We start from the raw sequence: 19,748 nt of genomic DNA, 5'->3' as shown, positions 1-19,748 counted from the left end.
CTTATGTATGATCGATAGAATGACGCCAAACAAATTACGGGAAAAAATATACACTTGCTTTCATAAGGAAAATTTGCGGTCATTCGTGAGTAACGAGTCGAGATTAGATACCGCCGTCGGGCTGGAAGGTGGACGGCCATTGAGAGTTATGGTAATGGAACGGAGGTGGATGACCCAATTTCGAAAGGACAAAAGGAGCGTCCCCGTTGCGTCAGGACAATACGCCGACCTGGCTGCAACAGCGAACAGAACCAGCCAGAAAGATAGATCTATGAGAACCAACGAGCTACCTATTTCAACCAAAAAATTAAAAACTAAAATTTAAATTAACATAAATTACGTAAACTAAGAAACAAATTTTTATTTTTATAGAATAATATAAATTATAGAATAAAATGTACATAATTTATTTTTATATAAAAGTGGTTCACTTTTGTTTAATCAAAGCAATGATAATAAAAATCATAGTATTGATATGTATAATGCATAGTCCTTTGCTGATTCTATTTTTACAAAACATCAATAAATTATTTGTGTTTTGGATCTGTGAGATTTACAGTCAATTGCTGATATCTACTATCGCAGCAAGGGTCTGATAGTAATAACGGTGCATGTTATATAACTTTGGCAAAATAGAAAAACAACCTTCAGACAAAGCTTTGTGGAAATATGGATAGTCTAAACTATAACGCATCAAATTAAGATTTTTTTAAAACGTTAGTACGCGAGCGTGTTAGTTAAGGGTGAATTAATTGAGGTAAAATACTGCTCGTTACACAGTGCGGTAGGGCAACTTGTTTATTAACAAGTTAGTAGTCCAAAGCCAGCCGACGAGGTTTATTATCCTTGTTAACGAACAAGTTGATCAACAAAACTCTAATTATCTTACTTGATTAATATGAATTGTTTATTAATATTTGATTTATTAAGAAAACAAGCTAACCGCATGAGTAAAAAATATAAAAGATTTTAAACAAAATTACCATTAATTACTTAGTTCATTCGTGTTTAATGGTAGCGCGTGACTTTGGTGACGCGTACGTATCTCATTACACAAACGTCTACTGAGCTGATGGCAGACCGTAAATTAGACGGGCAGACGATGATCAGATTATATGAGACGGAGTAATAGTCGGGTATTTGGAATCGCGGGAATGGAATGAAGTGAATAACCCAATTTGCAAGGAACAAAAAGGACAAACTTGATGCAATAAGGAGTGCCTAGAGGTTTCGAGAAGGTCACGTTTCGCGCCTTGACGACCTCAAGGATCTTAATGAATTATCTTAATGTGTATGCGCATAAACAGTGGAAACAATGCGAAAAGGGACACTATCAATGATAATATAGTTAGATAAAATATCCAGTTGTATATTTAATTAATAATTTGCCGAATACAAAAAGTTAAAATTTCTTACTAGTAAAAGACTCGTCGATAAACATTCTGAAGCAAATTACACACACCTTTCGTCGAGTATATGCGTGTACATACACAGAACAATAATGCTTCATCAACATTAAAAAATTCAGAACAGCAAATTTACAACAATATACATATATGTATACGAGACGATAAAATTATATTTACAGAAAATTACCTCAACAGCCATACTTTCCCATTATAGAGCAATATCGTAAATTACCTACAATATATGTCAGTCTATAGATCATAATCCTCGCAAAATTCAATCTCGTGATACGTCTCGGCTACCCAACCGAGAAGATACTTGACTTTCTCCGTCGCTTCGTCAGTGGTTTTATAACCGTCGATGGCCTCAGTCAGGCACTTCGATAAAAGTTTTAACAAAGGCTGTGAACGAGAAAATCGATATTAATTATAGAGATATCATCAAAGTTAAGCAGACGTGTATGAGTTATTAAACAATTTGGGAAAATACTTTATATACAAAATCTATTTATATAGGTAGTGTATATAATTAAAATAATTTTGTAATTCTTGTTGTTATAAAAAGAAACATTTTTAATTTTATATAATTAAGAAGCTGCAGAAAAATGATATACAGAATGATTCAAAACAACCTGATTATATTATATCTTTAATAGTTTATATTATATCGTGTATACTCACCACAGGCCAATTTTCTCTGAATAAAGCGACGCACTGATCGCTCAGACTGTTTATGTCGAGTATCTTCGTTTCTAACAATCGTTTTAAAAATTTACCGAAGACAGACCATATCGCATCGTTCTCTGGTTGGGCTAGCAACATGATATTTCTAGAACACAGGAGTCTATGCAGCGGTGAGTCATCTTCATCATTTCTCAAACTGCTTAACGACCATATTTTAATTAATTTGTCCTGGAGCTCTTGTGTAAAAAGATCCGTCCTATATGCAACTAAAAATACCAAATATTGCAATTATGCAATTTCATCATTCTTTTCTTATTTCAATATTAGTAGACATACTTAAAAATAATGTGAAGTCGATACTGAGATAAAATAAAATTTTCTGCGGTCCTGGTAATAGATCATTCCTTTGATTGAACGCCAGATATAATTTATCTAAAACATTTAATGTCGATGACATAGTTAAACCTATGCCATTGTTGTCCAACATCTGCCATATCAATTCCTACAAACAACAAAATTTAAATTTAATAACTTAAAGTTGTAAATTTAAAAAATGATATATATTTAATATTTTTATAGCTCAAATTTTGCTCCCCACTTTATATTCAGATTGTTGTTCAAATGCGTACAATGTAAAAATTTTACATTATATGTATTTGAATATTTTATATATATTTAAAGATTATAAATATTTAGATAACATTGTTGTTAACACTAAATCTAATTTTCTTTTAATTTAAATTCTATAATTGCAAATATTCTTACTCGAAGCTCATCTATTACTACAGTAGGACTAGGAACATCCATGTTGTGATTTTTCTCTTGCTTAGTATGCACAGGGCTGTTATTTCGGAAAAATCTATTAATCTCAAGTTCCATGTCCTTTATAAATAAGGAACCACCGACGATGTGCGATTGTATCCACTGATTTATTCGTTCTGTTGCCATTCTCGTCGCAATCTTTATGCACATCTCCTTCACCGCAGTTAGAGAATCTTCCGCTAATAGAGATTCTATCGAAGTCGCGACTCGCATCTCGCAAATCGCCGGTATTGTTTTCTCACACTGATCCTTTAAGTCCCTCGACACATTGTTGGCTAATGTGTTCATGTCGCTCACGAGCAAAGTCTGAAGATAAAATGCGACTCAATTATTTAATATCTTGTTATATAATATAGTTTGCTTTTTAAATGCGCAAATATTTTACCTTAAATTCGTTTAAGTAACTTGTTGATGGTTCGTTTTGCTCATCTGGATCTTTTTCAATCTGTTTCCGTTTCAGAATCTTTCTAAAGGAATTTAAGTTAGCTTCTCGCGAAGAGGTCAACAGAGTGTTGCATATATGTTTCACGCAGGTCGATGCGACTCTTTCGGACACGAAATCAACAGTCTTCCGGGTGGAAGCTGGTTGACCATGAAAGAAAGCTTCTTCCAATTGCAGCTGCCAAAACAGAAAAAATAATCGTGTTAATTTAACAATATATTTATATTGCTATCTTATTATGATAGAAACGTAACTAGTAACAACGTACCTCCAAATGTTTTGCGCGAATATTAGTACTTCCTGTTTGCTGTAGTTGACTAGTGACAGGTGTAATATGTTTGTTAGAATTGACGTTCAAGTTCATGCCATTTCCGTGAAATACAGAGAGAGTTGACTCCGTTCGCGGACAACACATACGCATAATTTGATCGGTAACTATATCTAATTTATCGAGACTGCATTTGGCGGGAACCGAGCAGTCGATGGAATGTGAGTTCCTCTTCTTTTCGAAAAGAAGTTTCTCTATTTGTTTGAGATTCTTCAGCTCTTTGATCTTACAAGTCTTCTGCCAGATGTTACAGAAATCCTTGGGAAAGTTTGGTAGTTCGAATAACCAGCACAGACTGGACTTCAGCAGCATGGCTGCTTGTTGGGAGATAAGGCAATCAGGAGCGGAAAAATTAACCTGATTAACACCACGATAAATATAATATAATATTTCTAAAATCTGTTTGTAATACGGCAATCGAAGCGACACTATATCCATCATGGCCAGATATTTAACTATCCAAGGTATCGTTAATATCAGTTTTCCTTCGAGTATGGCATTGTGGAGACACATTTGTAAGTTTAACGATGGTAAAACCTGAATAACGATTTTTACATAAGAATCAGAAATTTAAAATTAAAAAAATATTTAACTTTTGACATCTATTCATAATGTTTATATTACATACCGTGCTTCTTATTTCTACTTGCGTTGCTACAATCTCTTTAGTAGTATTAAACTCAAATTTATATGGTAATGATATTAAAAATCCTAATACTTTTGCAAGAAGCCTCAAACTGGCTAAACAAGTAACAAAGTTCTGTTGAGTTTGTTCATCAACCATCGTTTCTGAAAAAAAGAAAAGAAAATTATATTCTTCAAATCTTAAACATATTATAAATCATCATTGTTAAAATAAGAAAAAACGCACCTGAATCTTCTATTTCACTATTAGCAAACTGACTATTGTTCAATTCCATTATTTCATGTACAAAACAATTTTCTAAATGTATATAAAATATTGGGTTAAATGCATTTAATATAAAATCTTTAAAAAATTCTTGTATGCCGGGAAATGAAGGTCCAACGTTCTGACTCTGTGATGGTAAGGGAGTTACAAATCTTTTACTGAGTTGAGTCAATTTTTCAGGATTGACATGTTTCAAAGCTTTTAGAAAATTCAAGCTCTCATTGTCTACTATATCATCCTGCAATTTGTACAATTATATTATATAAAAATCTTATTACAATAATGTATTAAGAAAGAACAAAAACACTATTAACACTTACCTGATGTTTATTCTGTATACACGATATCAGCAATTGCGACTTAAATAATCTAGCAATGTGATAATAATTAGTGGAATCATTATGCATTGTCAACATATTTCTTATCTTACCACCTAGTGCAATCTGAAACACCCATCCTGATACCAAATGATTTTCCTCCCAAATTCGCAGTATATCATAAAAAGCATCCCTTTGCTTTCTGAAAGTCTGGAATGCAATGGAGGATGGAAAATTCTCACGATTGTCAGTATCGCTTTGGAAACAAACGTTTACTTCTCCCATTTTGCACTAACGAACTGTAAACAATAAATAAATATTTAAATATTAATACACAAATAATAATCACAAAAAATCTAATAAATAATTTGTATTAAATTAGAACAACCTGTCCATTAATTAAATTCTTTTCATTAATCACTTCATTACTTTGTGTAAAAATATTTATCTTCTTCATTCAGTTTGGAGGTTAGATTTTTGAAACATTCGAGAAATTAACAAGTATCATTAAAAAGTAAATTTTTAATTAAATAAAGAATATAGATCAAGTTATTATGAAATTCTCAATTTCGTACTATGCATCTTTCGATGTAAAAAATACACTTTTAAACATATGGATGCAAATCACTTTTTTTCTTTATACTTTGCATTAAAATCTAGGTTAAGTTAGGTTAGGTTAGATTAAATTACAAAACAGATGTCAAAAAAGCTGTTTTATGGTTTAGTGTGATTTTAACTAAATATATATTACCTGAAAAAGAATAAAGAAGAAGATAATTCAAAAGCATTAACATGATCAGAACGGTAAAAGACTAATCCGTTACATCACAAAATCATAGAGCCTTATAACACAACGAAGTGAGCCTGAGTTAGCCTTCCCATAAGAAACAACGTGTAGTTCGCGGACCAAGGATAGCAATAGTAGACGGGGATAGCACATATGTTTGTCTTTCTTCCACGTTTACTATCGTGTATAATGGGGATATTAAAAACAGAAACAGACGTCCCCGCCCAATATAGCTTTCTCTTTTGCACAATGAAGCTACCTCCATTCCTTCAAGGTTCATATGTAAGAGCTCAATGCACAGTATCAATACTTCGAAAATTGTTGAAAATCGCAGTAACGTTCAATAAAATTCGAATTTGAGTTTACCTTTACTGACTAATAAACAAAAAATTTATTAAATATTAAAAAACAGGAAATAAAATATAATTTTACATATCCGCAAAATGTTGTAAAAAAAAAAAAAAATACCAAATGCATAACATTAGTGTAATTGAAACAAAACAAAGATAAATGATTGCTGATATCTATCGTATTACAATATATTTTATTTGCATAATATATTTATAATATTATAATTTGTTTTGTTTCTAAATTTTTAAATGTTATTTCGTTTTGTTGTTGATTTGCGATTATCATGAAGAAAATCGCTATATTTTATTCAAAATTCTGTTAAACTAATGGCCGGTTTATGCTTCGGTCTTAATCTTAATCTTAAGAGTTGATAACGTAGAATGCCATAAGGGCGTTTATACTTCCCTAGTCTTAATCTTAGTCTTAATCTTAATCTTGGAAAGATCCCATCTTTTAACTTTAGTCCCTAATGTCCTAAGGCCGGGCCAATGAGGTAAATCTGACGTCCGACGCAGCACGAAACCGCGCGAAATAATGGTTTTCGATCCGTGTATATTTAAAAAATTGTTCCTGATCGTATTCAATATTCAGCATATCTTTCATTAAAGAAAAGAAATGACCAGTTTCGTGTCTTTTTCGATTCAGTGGCCGAACAGCGTATCTCCGTGGTTTTCTTTTATTTTTTTTTTAATTTCTTAATAATACACATGCTGCATAGGCACTTGATAACAAAAGTGCCATTCCAAACATTAAAGTTTTTTGCCGCTGACGATTCATTTTAACATTCACTATAATCTGCAGCACCGGGGTCTATTACAATTTGTGGTTAGGTTTTGTTACATTTGCACATGCGTAGTTCGAATTTCCAGGGAAGCATAAACGAGTCCTTAAGATTAAGTTAAGATTAAGACTAAGATTAAGATTAAGACCGAAGCATAAACCAGCCATATAGCGGCAGGTTAATGAATTATGTAGTCTCTAGAAGTATTTCTAGAAACTTTAATCTGCTACTCATTGACCCTGCACATGGACCTAGGAATATATGGACAGAACGATAAGTGGTTTTAAGGCCAATGTCCACGATGCTAGAAATCGGTCCAAGAAATGTATAACCAATCAACTTGCATTTTTTATGGAAAAACGGCAATTTTATTGGTTATATGTTTCTCGGATCGATTTCTAGCATCGTGGACATTGGCCTTTAGATAGGAAAAGTGAAGGTAACTAGCAGTCTATATTTTCATAGTCAAAGGTTCGAACGACAAGCAATCTATATTTATTATCTATGGTCCGAGCACGAAGTCGAGGAGCTTGAATTGTGATAAAAAAAAAGAAAAAGGAGGTCGAATAGAGGGGAACACGAGAGATAAATCTGCGCGCGTGTGAAGATCAACGGTGATTCGGAGACGGGAGTAACATGCCAGTGAAGTGTTTCGCCGACGAGAAGATTTTGTACAAGACACTTCTGTTGCTATCGATATTCACACAGGCAATCACGCCAGTATCGATATTCGTGTCTGCCACTGCGTCGCACTGTTACTCTTGAGAAAGAAGTAGTTGATGACGCCGATGACGCTGTGTTACCCTATCGTACAATCGCAAAATATAACCTCTCTGTAAGATGCTCCAGCTTTTATCAGTCTACCAAGAGACACAATTGTTTCGAGAAACTTGATTCCGTCGCACGCTTCTCGTGTGTCACTAGTCCATCCATTGTCTCGCATTCTTTGCTGTTCGCTCACCATGAAGGTGATCGTGAAGAAACTGCAGGGGAAAGAATGCGTCGTTGACGTGAGTACAGCATGATCGTAGTATGTCCTTCGTTTTTTCACACATTGATGATTTTGCTTTGTGATCTGAATTTTATTTTACACTGATAATTGTAATCATAAATCAAATAAGGTTAAATTAATGTTCATAAGTATCTTAAATATATTAATGTACTTAAATGTTTGTTAAAATATGTGATTCTTCTTTTGAATGAGAACCTACTGACAATTTTGTTCTTTGATATTTCAAACAATATTGATCAATTTTAGAATGTTCAAAAATTTTTTTATTCTACGATTGGTCATTTCTCATAAACAGCATTTTTATATAAATACATATTTTATATATGACTTTAGATATTGCCATCAGAGACAGTATTGGAGTTGAAGCACAAAGTTAGTGATCTTTTGGGTATTGATGTACCACAACAGAAATTATTACTCACTGGCAAAACCTTAGCAGGTAAAGATATTTATTATATATTATTACAGTTCCTATTATGATTCCATATTAATTTAATGGAATATATTTCAGATGAAAACCCACTAAGTTTCTATCCAGGAATCAAAGATGGCAGTAAATTAAATTTGTTAGTGATCAAGAAAGCTGAGGAGGGATCCAGCGAGAGTAAATCTCAACAAAAATCTGGTGTTCATTTGCTGAGAGATGAAGTCTCCAGAGTGCTCAGGCATTACTATACTGTATCCGAGACAGAGTCCATAGTCAATGAGCTGGTAAAGGACTTGAAAAACAAAGTGAATAATCTTAGTTATGATGATCTAGAAAGATTAGCCACTGCGTTACTCCAGGACCAAGAGAACATAGCTTAAGTATCGATCAGGATTTTTTAATTCTGCTTACTAATTGATTACTATAATACAAGTTTATTTAATTGAAGCGTTGCCTTATATATATACATATATATATATGTATATATATTGTGCATCCTAATAATTTTGGCAACATGTGTTTAAATCCTACAAGCATAATGATCAAACAAGGTAAAACGTAACATGATACCGCCTTGCATTGAAAATTCAAAGTTAAAACACAATTCTGTGTCACTTATTAGAATATATTATATGCAGATATACATATTAGATCATAAACATATAGATGAAATGTAAGATAGGAGATTGTCAAGGATCTGCTAAGTCCAATTGACGAAAGTATCTCGCTACCAAACAGATGAATAAATTTAGCGCTCCCAGCTCCTGCACATCCAACTCTCTCTAAAAAACAAAGAGTAAACATGCGAGATAATGATGTTAGTAAATTTTGATGTAAACTTTTATAGATGAAAATTGAACAATGAGCTAGTTTAAGAATAGAAGAAAAGTTCAGTCTCTTATTTTCTCAACCTTTTGTAATTTGATGAAAACAATGTTTTTATTATCACCTGAACCTTTTTCTAACTTTGAAAATGAGATTGCGTCATAAATAGAATAAACAAAAAGTTATACAATAAAACTGTTTTGTTAATAGAAATTTGACATTATCCTGTTGTTTTTCTTTTCCTTCGTATTATTTTATACTAACACAACACTGGGAATATATTTGTAACAAAAAATTATAAAATGTGTTCAAATGAGACTGTCAAGATTGAACATCTAATACTGAACTTTTCTTTATATTAAATTGATAACTTGGAACTAATAAAAAATCAATATTATTCCATAATTTAAAAATAAAAAATAAGATTTTACTCTTATAAAAGAAAACAAATAAATAAGCAAATGTAAACGTTTTCTATTTTTCGAATATTATGGCATTGATTGATTTACTTCCAATGTATCGAAATATTTTAAATCAATTTAGAACAATAAATATTACCGAATCTGCACGGATAATGGAACACGCTCGTGCCAAGGAGCGCAAGCAGGAACACATATCAGGATGCAATGGTTGCTCCAAAATCACGAGTAATGTGTAAATCCACTGGCCTATTTTATGATCTATTCTTTTTTCAGCTTCTACGAAATTCACCAGGTATTCAAGTACTTGCTCCACAGTTGACTGGTTGAAGCAAAACGAAGTGTTCAATGTGGGTTTAATCTTCTCTTCGCTATCATTACCTAAACATAAGTTGATCCAAGCGTTTTTATCATTTAACTCTGGCTGTAACAAAAAAATCAATTGTAAATGAAAAAATAATTAAAAATTTTTTTAAGTATCGGATAATGATATATCTGTAATGTAATGCCAAAAAGAATATACCAAGTCAATATCAGGTGGTTTCCATTTGCGTTTACTTGTTTGTATCTCGTCTTTCATTTGACTTACGTACAGTCTCACATCAGAGAAGTCGGAAACCTGATACTGTTGCCATTCCAGTGTTGGTTTAAGACTTGGCGGTGCTTGAACACATCCTGCTAACTTTTACATTCGTATAACATTTGAGTTATTGGATTTATCATTAATAGATAATGTGCAAAATCAGTTTTTATAATTGCATCAGTAATTCATTTGAATTATTAGATTTATTGTTAATAGATAATATGTTAAATTAGCTTACAGGTTCAATATAGCTTTTGGTAGGTTGTTTCCTGCATGATGGATCTATGTCGGCCACCATTACATCTGCACATTGTTGAGCTTCTATTCTGTAATTCAATAAGTTTCAATCATCAACATATCACTCATTAATTACTGTTCTTTAATTACATTTTTTTTAAGGTAAAATAAGAGTATGCAAAAAAAAAATTATTACACCTTACACTACTCGTTTGATGTATTCTTCTCCAGAACTAGGTGGCAGTGAAAGGTTGATATTCTCATCGATATCTCCCACTATAAATACCGGCTGTTTTAAACAATCCATCATAATAATTTCAAATTTCTTTCTTTAACAAGAAAGTTTGGTATTTTGTCAAATCATAATTTTCTTTTATAAAAGTTTTTGAACTTCTGCTTTTAACCTAAATTTAATTTTACAGATTTTTGGACACACATTTACACTGTTCTTTCACTTCTTTTATATATTCTTGTCTATTAACAAAAAATACAAAGCATATCATAAAATTTAAATTTCAGGTTAGCTTGACGTACTTTCCAAGACTTACCACAGTTGATAATAGGTGATAGTAGGTCTGTTCTATTTAGCTGAATTAGCTGCACTAGTTCAGAGTTTATCTTTTTCCCTCCACATTAAGGAGAAAGATAAACTCTGAACTAGTGCAGCCAATTCAGCTAAAAAGAACAGACTTAGTGGTTGACAGCTACAGCAGTGGCGCCAGATTTGAAACGCAAGCAGCGTGAGTGCAGGTCTAGTATTTATTATGTCTATGATTGAGATGCGATTCCTTTTCGATCATTTTTTATTTGTAAATCGGATCGTCAATGATAAATAGCAAAATACAATCGAAAAGAATAAAAATAAAATTTATGAAAATTGCATAAAGAAGTTACAAACAAGAGAAATAAAATATGTACGAATTCAGTGAAGGAAAACATTTGAGAATAGGTTATGGAACGAAATAACATAAAGTTGTAACTAGTGTATACAGTTCACTGCGCCATTCTGCAGTTTCATCCTTATTCAACAATTTAAACCTTTTATGCACAGCGAATATTGCTATGTGAAGTTAACCTCTGTTTTATTCCAATTACAAAACTCAACTGGATTTTCAACAAAGACAAAAAGGCACATTAAATTTTCGCGATGAGCGAAGACACGGATCGATTGGGCAAATATCAGAAACATTCGCTAAAAACAGTACCGAAATCGAATGTAAGGAATATTTATGAAGCAATAATACATCAAATTAAGCTAAAAAGTTAAATTAAAAATTTAGAGTTTTAAATATATTAATTGGCAAGATATTTAGTTAAATATTTATTTAGTTTGATAAAGCTTATCAAAATAGATGACTAACCAGTAAGTCAAATGTAACGTTATATTATATTTTACTTACAAGGTATATGTTGACAGGTGTTAGAATGTCGTGTTTGCGAAGAGGTTTTTACAGTGGACGGTGTGAAGGTGCCGCGTTTGTTGCACTGTGGACACACAGTATGTCAGTCGTGTCTGCTACGCTTGAGGACTTGTATGTCAGATCAGCAGTTTCTACTGTGTCCCTTTGACCGACAGCCCACTGCTATCAGCGAAGACAGTGTCTACAGTTTGAAAAAGAATTTTGCACTTATTGAGTTAATCGAACGTCTGGAGCAGTCCAGCAGTCAGAAAACTCTGGTGTTGGAACGTGAGAGACTTCAATCAAATCAGTCGTGTGACGAGGATGAGGCTCACACCGCCGTTCTTTACTGCACCGTTTGTGCAACACATTTATGCGAAGCATGCGACACAGCCACTCACTCATCCAAGACATTGGGCAAGCACAGGCGTGTTCCACTGTCGGAGAAGCCACGTGAGAAGCCTCGCTGTCCAATACACACTGCACACGTAGCCGAGTTTACGTGCACCCAAGAAGGTTGTCACAACTCCTTGATGTGTTACCTGTGTAAAGAGTATGGCAAACACAGCACGCACAAGGTAATGTTGTCTACAGCCTTCCCCCTGGTTCTCACGTGGATATGTTCCTGCCAATATCTTGCCTATGCTTTGAATTGTAGCCAGCATTGATGGAGGAAGAAGCCGACAATATCAGGAAGACCATTATCGCAGCGTTACAAAAGATGACACAGTTTATGGAAAGCATGAGGGATACTGCGCATAAAATAGGTACTTGTTTTGTTCTTCTTATTGTCTCTAATATAAAACTTGAACAATTTACATAAAAACGGACATATAGGCTAAAATAATCTTTTAAATTAAATTGTTTTAAAATTATTAATATATTTTATTAAATTTGTGTTTCTTTTCTTAAATATAATTTTTTAATTTTATATATATATCTTATATTTTCTGCATTTATGTTTTGTATTCTTAGAAATAGTAATTGAAGAATTGGAAGGCTGGGCAATCGAAGACGCAAGGAGAAGGGTACGTTATCATTTCGAGGAGCTACGCGCTGTTTTGGCTGAACAAGAGAAAACAGCAATGGCATACATCGAGACGGAAACTCGCGGTAGATTGTGCGCACTTAGACAGCAACAGAAGGATCTCACAACTACAAGATCGCAAGTAGCCAGTGTGTGCATTCAGTGCGAAAGTATACTCGATTCCGAAGATTGGAAGTTACTGAGCAATTCGGAGAAAGTCAAAGAAGTGCTAGCGACATTGGAGCAACAGCAACAGCATTATGCGCAATTGGGGCCGGATTTTCTCAGTCCTGAGTCGTCTATACCTATTATATTTAGCAGGGTTTGTAAGAATTTTTTATGATAAATATTATATAATAACTATACAATTTATTCTGATTTATTTTCATCATTTTTTGAATGATGAAATAAATCATTTTGCTTTGAATAATTGAATTGAAAGCAGTTTATAATTTTTATACTATTCTTTTTTTCAATATTTGAATCAGTTACTTTGGTTTTTTTTAATAAAAATAATTATACTAATTATGTGACTTATCTCATTTACTACTTTATTTTCTTTTTAGTTTACCTAGTTAATAAATCTTGTTTCTTTTCAATGCTCTCTTTCATTGCAGGATAACAGAATACACATTGGCACGAAAATTGATATGCGTGTAGTGATCCTAGGACTGGATGGAGCAGGGAAAACCAGTATTTTGTCCGCTATGCGAGGCGTCACATTATCGAGTTCGCCGATTCCTACCATCGGCTTTAACGTCGAGAGCTTGGAGTACATGAATCTCGTATTTACTCTCTGGGACGTCAGTGGGCATCAGAAGTTCAGGCCACTATGGAAGCATTACTATCATAATACGCAAGCTGTTATTTTTGTGATTGATGCCAGCGATAGATCTCGCTTCGAAGAGGCACAGAATGAATTATCAAAGATACTTTATGAACGAGAATTAAAGGATGCTCTACTTTTAATCTATGCTAATAAACAGGTAAATTGCAAACGTTTTCTCGCGTATAATGCACATTGATATTCATATGTAATATTCGTTTTTTATATGAATATTTATGGCTTGGACTAGAATTAAGTCCATAATTTTTAAACTTTGTTTTAGATATGATTTTATTATTAATATGAATTTTGTAAATTATGAACCTGATTTACTCACTCTAATTCTTTTGCCTTATTTACTTCAAGATTGTATCATTTTTTGTATTGTATATTATAAGATTACGTCACATAATTAAGACAGTAATGTGTAGATTATATTGTATAAATTCTATGCAAATATACGTTTACAGGATGTTCCAGACTGTGCAAGTGTTGAAGAACTGGTCGACATATTTGGTTTGCACAAGCTTTGTTGTGCCAGAATATGGCACATTCAGGGCTCGTCATTGGTTACCAATGCTAGCGGTACACTGCAGGGTCTTAACTGGCTCTCGACTCAATGCGTCTGAAGTTTTTCTCACAAAATTATTATGTATGAATTCCTATTTAGGAATGATTAAGCAAGTCGAGGAAAACATTTTTCACGTTAACTAGCATGACAAGGATGTAACGGAGCAGACTGAAGTTATATAGATAGGTAGATAAAAATCAAGATAAGTACTCTTATGTATGGTCGGCGTCAAAAATGGTTTTATTTTCTAGTTATTGCATGTTCCAAAAATTATTAAAGAAGTTTCAACCATTTTGATGTCGATTATACTCTCGTTATTTTTTCCTTATTTATTAGTCAAATAAAAACGTACCTTTTTTTTTATTCGCTCTGTGAGCGCGGACGTAAGTTGAATGAATTTATTACATCGTCATAAATCTACTATCTCGTTAATGCACGAGGTGTTTGTTTTAATAAGTCACGCTACACCAAAAAAGAAAAAAAATTCTTAAATCACGAGATAGTCGTCTCGAAGAAAACTGTTAGTTTATTTTCCGATATAAAATGGAGCTATACAAGATTATTAATTATATTTGAACATGATACAATAAAATAGCATGTATATGCATGTATATACATATACAATGGAAGTTGGAAGCAATTTGCACAATCAACTCGTACATTATTACATATGATAAAAATGGATCAGTAACAGGATTAAGTTTCACGTTCGATCGAGATGAGCGCTTGAGGCCCACGAAAATAAACGCCTGAGCACATCTAGAAAAGTCTTATTTATTTTATTACATGGTTATTGGTTGCCTCTGATACATCATACCAATCATATCAATAATCATTCAGTCTCTTTTACACTCACACATCATTCTTACGGTTTTGCTTCTCTAGATGGAGAGTTGTCCAAAATACTTTCCATTTTCCGAAAATTCTTTTATTTTTTTTCAATTGTAGAAAATAGAAAATACCTCAGACGACTAAAATTTTAATCTAAAGATACACAACAACAAGAGAACAAAAAATCTTTTTGCCTATTATGTCGTTTGCTAATATTGTCTATGTGAACAATATTAGTGAGAGAATAATCGACAAAGACAATCTCCTGTTCTCTTACTACCGCGTCTTCAGATTACAATTTCCTGCCTATGGGAGGATTAGTGCGTGTCGCGGCCACGTTGCTCCTGGAATACAGTCTGTGTGTTTGTGTCCACGACACACTTATTTACAATTCATCATGATCCTGCAAAACATAAAGAGGACGAAGTCATAAATATTATCGATGACACGTCGATCAAACGCGTCTGTTAGAATATGTACGTTCAGAAACGAGGAATTCCAGCTTTTTTCGTCAGCAGAATCGGAAAAGGCGTAAACATCATGCGCGAGTTTGTCTCTCTTTTAAATTAATGCGCTAATTTATATACGTAGAGTCGACGCTCACCTCAATTTCTGGCTGAATATTATTTTCCTCCTCATCCAGATCTTCGTCATCTTCATCATCTTTACTATCTTCACTTTCCTTAGCCTCCTTATCTCTTTGTTTTCTCTCCTCCTCATCTTGTGCTTCCTTCATCTTTTTCTCGCCCTCCTATTATTTTCAGAAGAAAATCATATATTGTTATCACACGAATCACATGTTAATTGGATATGTAAACAGAAATATTTTGATGATAAAAGCTTACCAAAGTAGCTTTCCAAACATCTTCTCCGAATTTTCGTGCCACCTCCGGATCATCAGTAATTAAAACATTGTCGAAAATAGTACCAGATTTGACTTGCCACAGATCAAAACCGATAGCGCAGATTTCATCGCGCTTGTAGAGCTCGGGATCAGGCTTGTATTCAGGGTTATCAATCTCTGGATGAATCCACGGTCCCTTGTAGTTAGGATTGTCGATTTGTTTCGGTTTCCATTCACCCTGAAAAAATTTATATAAAATTAGAAACGATGATATCGGATAAATATCGGATAAATTTTCGTATACACATGGGATTTTAATATGCGAACCTTGTAATCGGGATTATCGATCATGGGCGCTTCCCATTCGCCGTCCATTTCGTCATCCCAATCCTCGGGCTTGGTAGCTTCGGGATCAGGAATGTGCTCAGGCTTTTCCCAATCTTCAGGTTTCTTGTCTTCGGGATCGTCAATCGTAGGCTTGTCGTCCCAGTCGGAAGGTTTACTCTGAGACGGATCCTTGATCTTCTTCGCCGGCAGGAAGTTCCAGTCCGCTTCCAATTCGCCGGACTCTACATCCTCGTTGTCAATGAGTACCTGAAGAGAATTCGTTATTTCATGAAGAATCGCAGAATCGTATAAATTGTACCTAACTAGCGACATTATTGGACATGTTGGTCTTTGCCGTAATCTTACAGTAAGCCGTATCGCTCATGTAAATATACAAACAAGATAATCTTTTTTTTACGAGATCCTTTAGCACCTGTCATCCACGGCAGTAAGTGAAAACATGTGACTCTAAGGCTCGAACGATGCTAATGCTACGATTTTATATGTTTTAAACATATGTACGATATTTGAATGTATGTACCTTGTATGTGTTATCAGGTTTAACAACCAAAGTGTACAAATGCGTGTAAATATCATCCTTGCAACGAATGTCTTTGTTGATCAAGAGGTTCTTGCCCTTGTAACTGAAGATGACATGCACTTTCTTAGTTCCTGGTCCACAGATGTCAGGTCCTGTACAGAAGCAAATATCACAGTTGAATTCATATGCATAAATTATATTTAATATATCCTTTTTTCATAATTATTTTCAAGTAATTTTAATATTTCTATTTTTTTTTTGTACACTACGAATTTCTAAGTTATACTATCTGTTGTATAAATTATATGCTCTAGGCTAGTTTTGTTCAAAATAAGCAAATTAGTTTCTTATCTAAGCTAATTAGTTTCCATAATAAATGTATCTTTTCTGGTGCCTGCAATATGTATAAATTATCATACACAGGGCATATGAAAGAATATTATTCTCCGAGGACCTTTAGCACCTGCCATACACTGGTATGACCTGTGACTCTAGGCTCGGGCTTACTTATGTGATAAAGGTAACGATATTTATCGTCACCGATTACGTAATTCTGATAAGACCTACCAAACATAATCTGATACGGGCTCTCGCCATGCATATCCTTCTGATCGAGTGAGCAATCGAATACTTTGACATATCCACCCCCACAGTCGATGTTCTGTTCGTGTTTAACAGTGAATTGGATAACAAGGGTCTTATCTTTATTGCTGAAGGGAGTGAACTTCTTGCTTATCGCGTAAAACCTTGCATCCTGCGATGTCTGGATACCTGAGAAAATTTTGGAAAAACAGGTTTGTTAAATAGGTGAGCTTTACATTTCATATATTTTATCATTAGCTGTGTACACTTCATATACCTTTATCATTTTCTGGTTCGTTCCAGAACTTGCCATGGCTTAAAACGAATTTCCCGAATTCCTTTCCAGGATGCTCGGAATAGATCCAGTTTTTCTCCCATGAATCTGAAACATTGGTAACACCATCTTGAATCCAAGTACACGAAATAAACAATATGAGGTATACTTTTCATTTTTATATATTTTATTAATGCATTACATCATTCTTTGAATTGTTAATAAGTTCAGTTTATATTAAAACATTAAATTATGAATAAAAAAGTCATGATCAATTTTCCTACTATTGTTGCAAAAAATAAATGTTTATGGGAATTTTATTTAAAAATCTTGTATATTTACATACGAAATGAGAAAATTATACCATATTTACATCATTTTAATTTAATTAGTATTCCGTAATTTATCACGTTCTTCGTGTACGATAAATTGCAATTATTTTCTAAAATTCTAATTTATCTGACAAGCAAAATATATAAAACAATAATGCTCACAAAAAATTTGTACTCGATTCCCGAGTAAAAGGATGAAAGAGAGGGAACAAGAACCGGCTAAAATTTATGAAGCAGACGATAATATAACTGCTAATTTTCGAGAGAAGAAGAGATAATTATATCATCTCTCATCATAATTTCAAATTTAATATTTCTATGCAAAGGACTGGAAAAAATGAAACTAATCGTCGCGCTTCTATTGTCACGAATAAACATAAGAGGCTTGCTTTTCTTGCAACTTTTTTTCTCCTTTTTACTCTCTAGACAATCCGGAATGTGTACATGTAACTATTCTGTATATAAAAAATATAAAAAAAATTTAAACAACAGAATCAAGGCCCACTACAAGGCTGCAAAAGAATAAAGTATAAAAAAATAATACTATAGAGATAAGTTTCGCTTGCAGGTATCTGATTTCCAAGAGATAACGTCGGCGCAGATAAGAGGAACCGTTCGCCGACATTACACACTTTCAAAATGAGATAGCCTTACGCAGCTCGGATGAGGAAAGGAAACAGAAGGAAAGAGTAGGAAAGAATGCGAGGGAATACGTGGCGACGTGGACGGATCTGCAGAGGGGTCATTATTATTTAACTACAGCATCGAAATATCAACTCAGGAGCGATCGAGTCGGTTTCCGCGAGTTTCGGTCGCCGCCTCGACGTGCCGTTTACCGCTACTTGAGGCAACGCAGATCGACGGATCGATCTGGCAGCGTCATGCCGGCGGCAGACGGGATGCCGCGCGAGTACAGCGATTGCTACGAGAGACGATTTCCGACTGCGTGTCGGCTCTCGATGTTTCTTTCTCCCACCCCGGCGCATATGGCCGATACACCGCTTTTGAAAGCGGAAGCACGATATGTCACGGTCGTTAACGATTTTTCAGCCGTTTGATGTGTAAAATAGTTTTACGTGCGAGAGACAGGAACATAAGCAAACGATCGGCCGAATATTAGCCGTTGAGAGAAGCAAATTGCTGGAGTACAGGGCGTGTGGTTACCAAGGAGAGGCCGCGTCCTCGTCCCCCTTCCGACGTGTCGCGCGTGCAATCGACGTTCTCACATCCTCGATTTCGTTGCGTTAATTTTTTCAATTGGAAAGAACGAAAAGATGTGCGTGATAGATAGGGGTGTGGTTCGTCGTTTGGAGAAGTCTCGGTACGCCGATTTGCGATCGTCTTCGTGGCAGAGAGAGAAGCCGCTACCATGCTGGGCGAACCTTTGCGGCCGATGTTCGGGCCGGGTTGCAATCCAAAAAATTCAAGAAGCTAACGATATTTACTCACCATCTGTAAACTTCTCATCCAGATAGACTTCCGCTGTGGCTACGGCAAGCACAAAGAGAACGACGAACGCGCACAGAGACCGCATTTTCGGACGCCGATAGGACGACGTGTGCCCGAGAAGACAGCGACAAAGAGGCACCAGCCACCACGAAGAACTGCCCGATAATACCCAAGTAGCGGACGTGGTTGGTGAGTTTAGTGGCCGCCGGGGTAGACAGATGGAAGACGCCGATTGGTAGACGCGTGCTGACCAATCATCACCGACCACGCTCAACCGACACGACGCCACACCGTGGCCACTGCTGGCCATGCCGCTACGCACATAACCTCACGTCACTGACTATCGTGTTCGCTTATCTGTAGTCGATACGGCAGTGTTAAAAAGTCCGAGAGCCGAAAGTGGCTAAGTTCAG

The 19,748-nt window shown here is 34.6% G+C and overlaps 5 protein-coding genes across 8 annotated transcripts; 2 read left to right on the top strand and 3 right to left on the bottom strand.

Moving 5' to 3' along the window:
- Positions 1-1,353: 1,353 nt before the first annotated feature.
- Positions 1,354-5,863, bottom strand: dlt (codanin-1 like protein dlt). Of its 2 annotated transcripts, none has more exons than XM_012379842.2 (10): positions 5,661-5,863; positions 4,913-5,208; positions 4,554-4,830; positions 4,311-4,471; positions 3,623-4,219; positions 3,298-3,531; positions 2,856-3,218; positions 2,427-2,592; positions 2,088-2,356; positions 1,354-1,808 (listed from the first exon to the last, which is right to left on the bottom strand). In XM_012379842.2, the coding sequence occupies exons 2-10, from the start codon at positions 5,192-5,194 to the stop codon at positions 1,659-1,661; spliced, it is 2,499 nt and encodes an 832-aa protein (XP_012235265.2). In that variant the 5' UTR covers positions 5,195-5,208; positions 5,661-5,863; the 3' UTR covers positions 1,354-1,658. The 2 variants fall into 2 exon arrangements, with proteins under 2 accessions (XP_012235265.2, XP_012235266.2); XM_012379843.2 differs by lacking the exon at positions 5,661-5,863 and adding an exon at positions 5,298-5,567.
- A 1,450-nt stretch (positions 5,864-7,313) lies between these two features.
- On the top strand, positions 7,314-10,047 carry LOC105679890 (ubiquitin-like protein 4A). Its single transcript, XM_012380201.2, has 3 exons — positions 7,314-7,838; positions 8,174-8,279; positions 8,352-10,047. Exons 1-3 carry the CDS (start codon positions 7,791-7,793, stop codon positions 8,645-8,647), a joined length of 450 nt encoding a protein of 149 aa, XP_012235624.1. The 5' UTR covers positions 7,314-7,790; the 3' UTR covers positions 8,648-10,047.
- Gem2 (Gemin 2) lies at positions 8,872-10,884 on the bottom strand. 3 transcript variants are annotated; one of them, XM_067361254.1, is made up of 6 exons: positions 10,866-10,884; positions 10,535-10,607; positions 10,333-10,420; positions 10,035-10,193; positions 9,651-9,935; positions 8,872-9,049 (listed from the first exon to the last, which is right to left on the bottom strand). In XM_067361254.1, coding segments are annotated over exons 1-6 (699 nt in total). In that variant the 5' UTR covers positions 10,867-10,884; the 3' UTR covers positions 8,872-8,956. The 3 variants fall into 3 exon arrangements, with proteins under 3 accessions (XP_067217355.1, XP_012235623.1, XP_012235622.1); XM_012380200.2 differs by having other exon boundaries at positions 10,530-10,873; XM_012380199.2 differs by having other exon boundaries at positions 10,535-10,873.
- A 182-nt stretch (positions 10,885-11,066) lies between these two features.
- On the top strand, positions 11,067-15,379 carry LOC105679759 (E3 ubiquitin-protein ligase TRIM23-like). The gene is made up of 6 exons (XM_012380000.2): positions 11,067-11,547; positions 11,749-12,309; positions 12,390-12,498; positions 12,707-13,080; positions 13,376-13,744; positions 14,055-15,379. Exons 1-6 carry the CDS (start codon positions 11,479-11,481, stop codon positions 14,211-14,213), a joined length of 1,641 nt encoding a protein of 546 aa, XP_012235423.1. The 5' UTR covers positions 11,067-11,478; the 3' UTR covers positions 14,214-15,379.
- Calr (calreticulin) lies at positions 14,914-19,660 on the bottom strand. The gene is made up of 8 exons (XM_012380001.2): positions 19,336-19,660; positions 17,558-17,662; positions 17,266-17,469; positions 16,699-16,850; positions 16,158-16,424; positions 15,832-16,068; positions 15,591-15,737; positions 14,914-15,389 (listed from the first exon to the last, which is right to left on the bottom strand). Exons 1-8 carry the CDS (start codon positions 19,643-19,645, stop codon positions 15,372-15,374), a joined length of 1,440 nt encoding a protein of 479 aa, XP_012235424.1. The 5' UTR covers positions 19,646-19,660; the 3' UTR covers positions 14,914-15,371.
- Between the last annotated feature and the right edge of the window lie 88 nt (positions 19,661-19,748).

Source organism: Linepithema humile, chromosome 1 (assembly GCF_040581485.1).
Source record: "Linepithema humile isolate Giens D197 chromosome 1, Lhum_UNIL_v1.0, whole genome shotgun sequence".
NCBI classification, from domain to species: domain Eukaryota; kingdom Metazoa; phylum Arthropoda; class Insecta; order Hymenoptera; family Formicidae; genus Linepithema; species Linepithema humile.
This window is presented reverse-complemented; position numbering and strand designations above follow the sequence as displayed.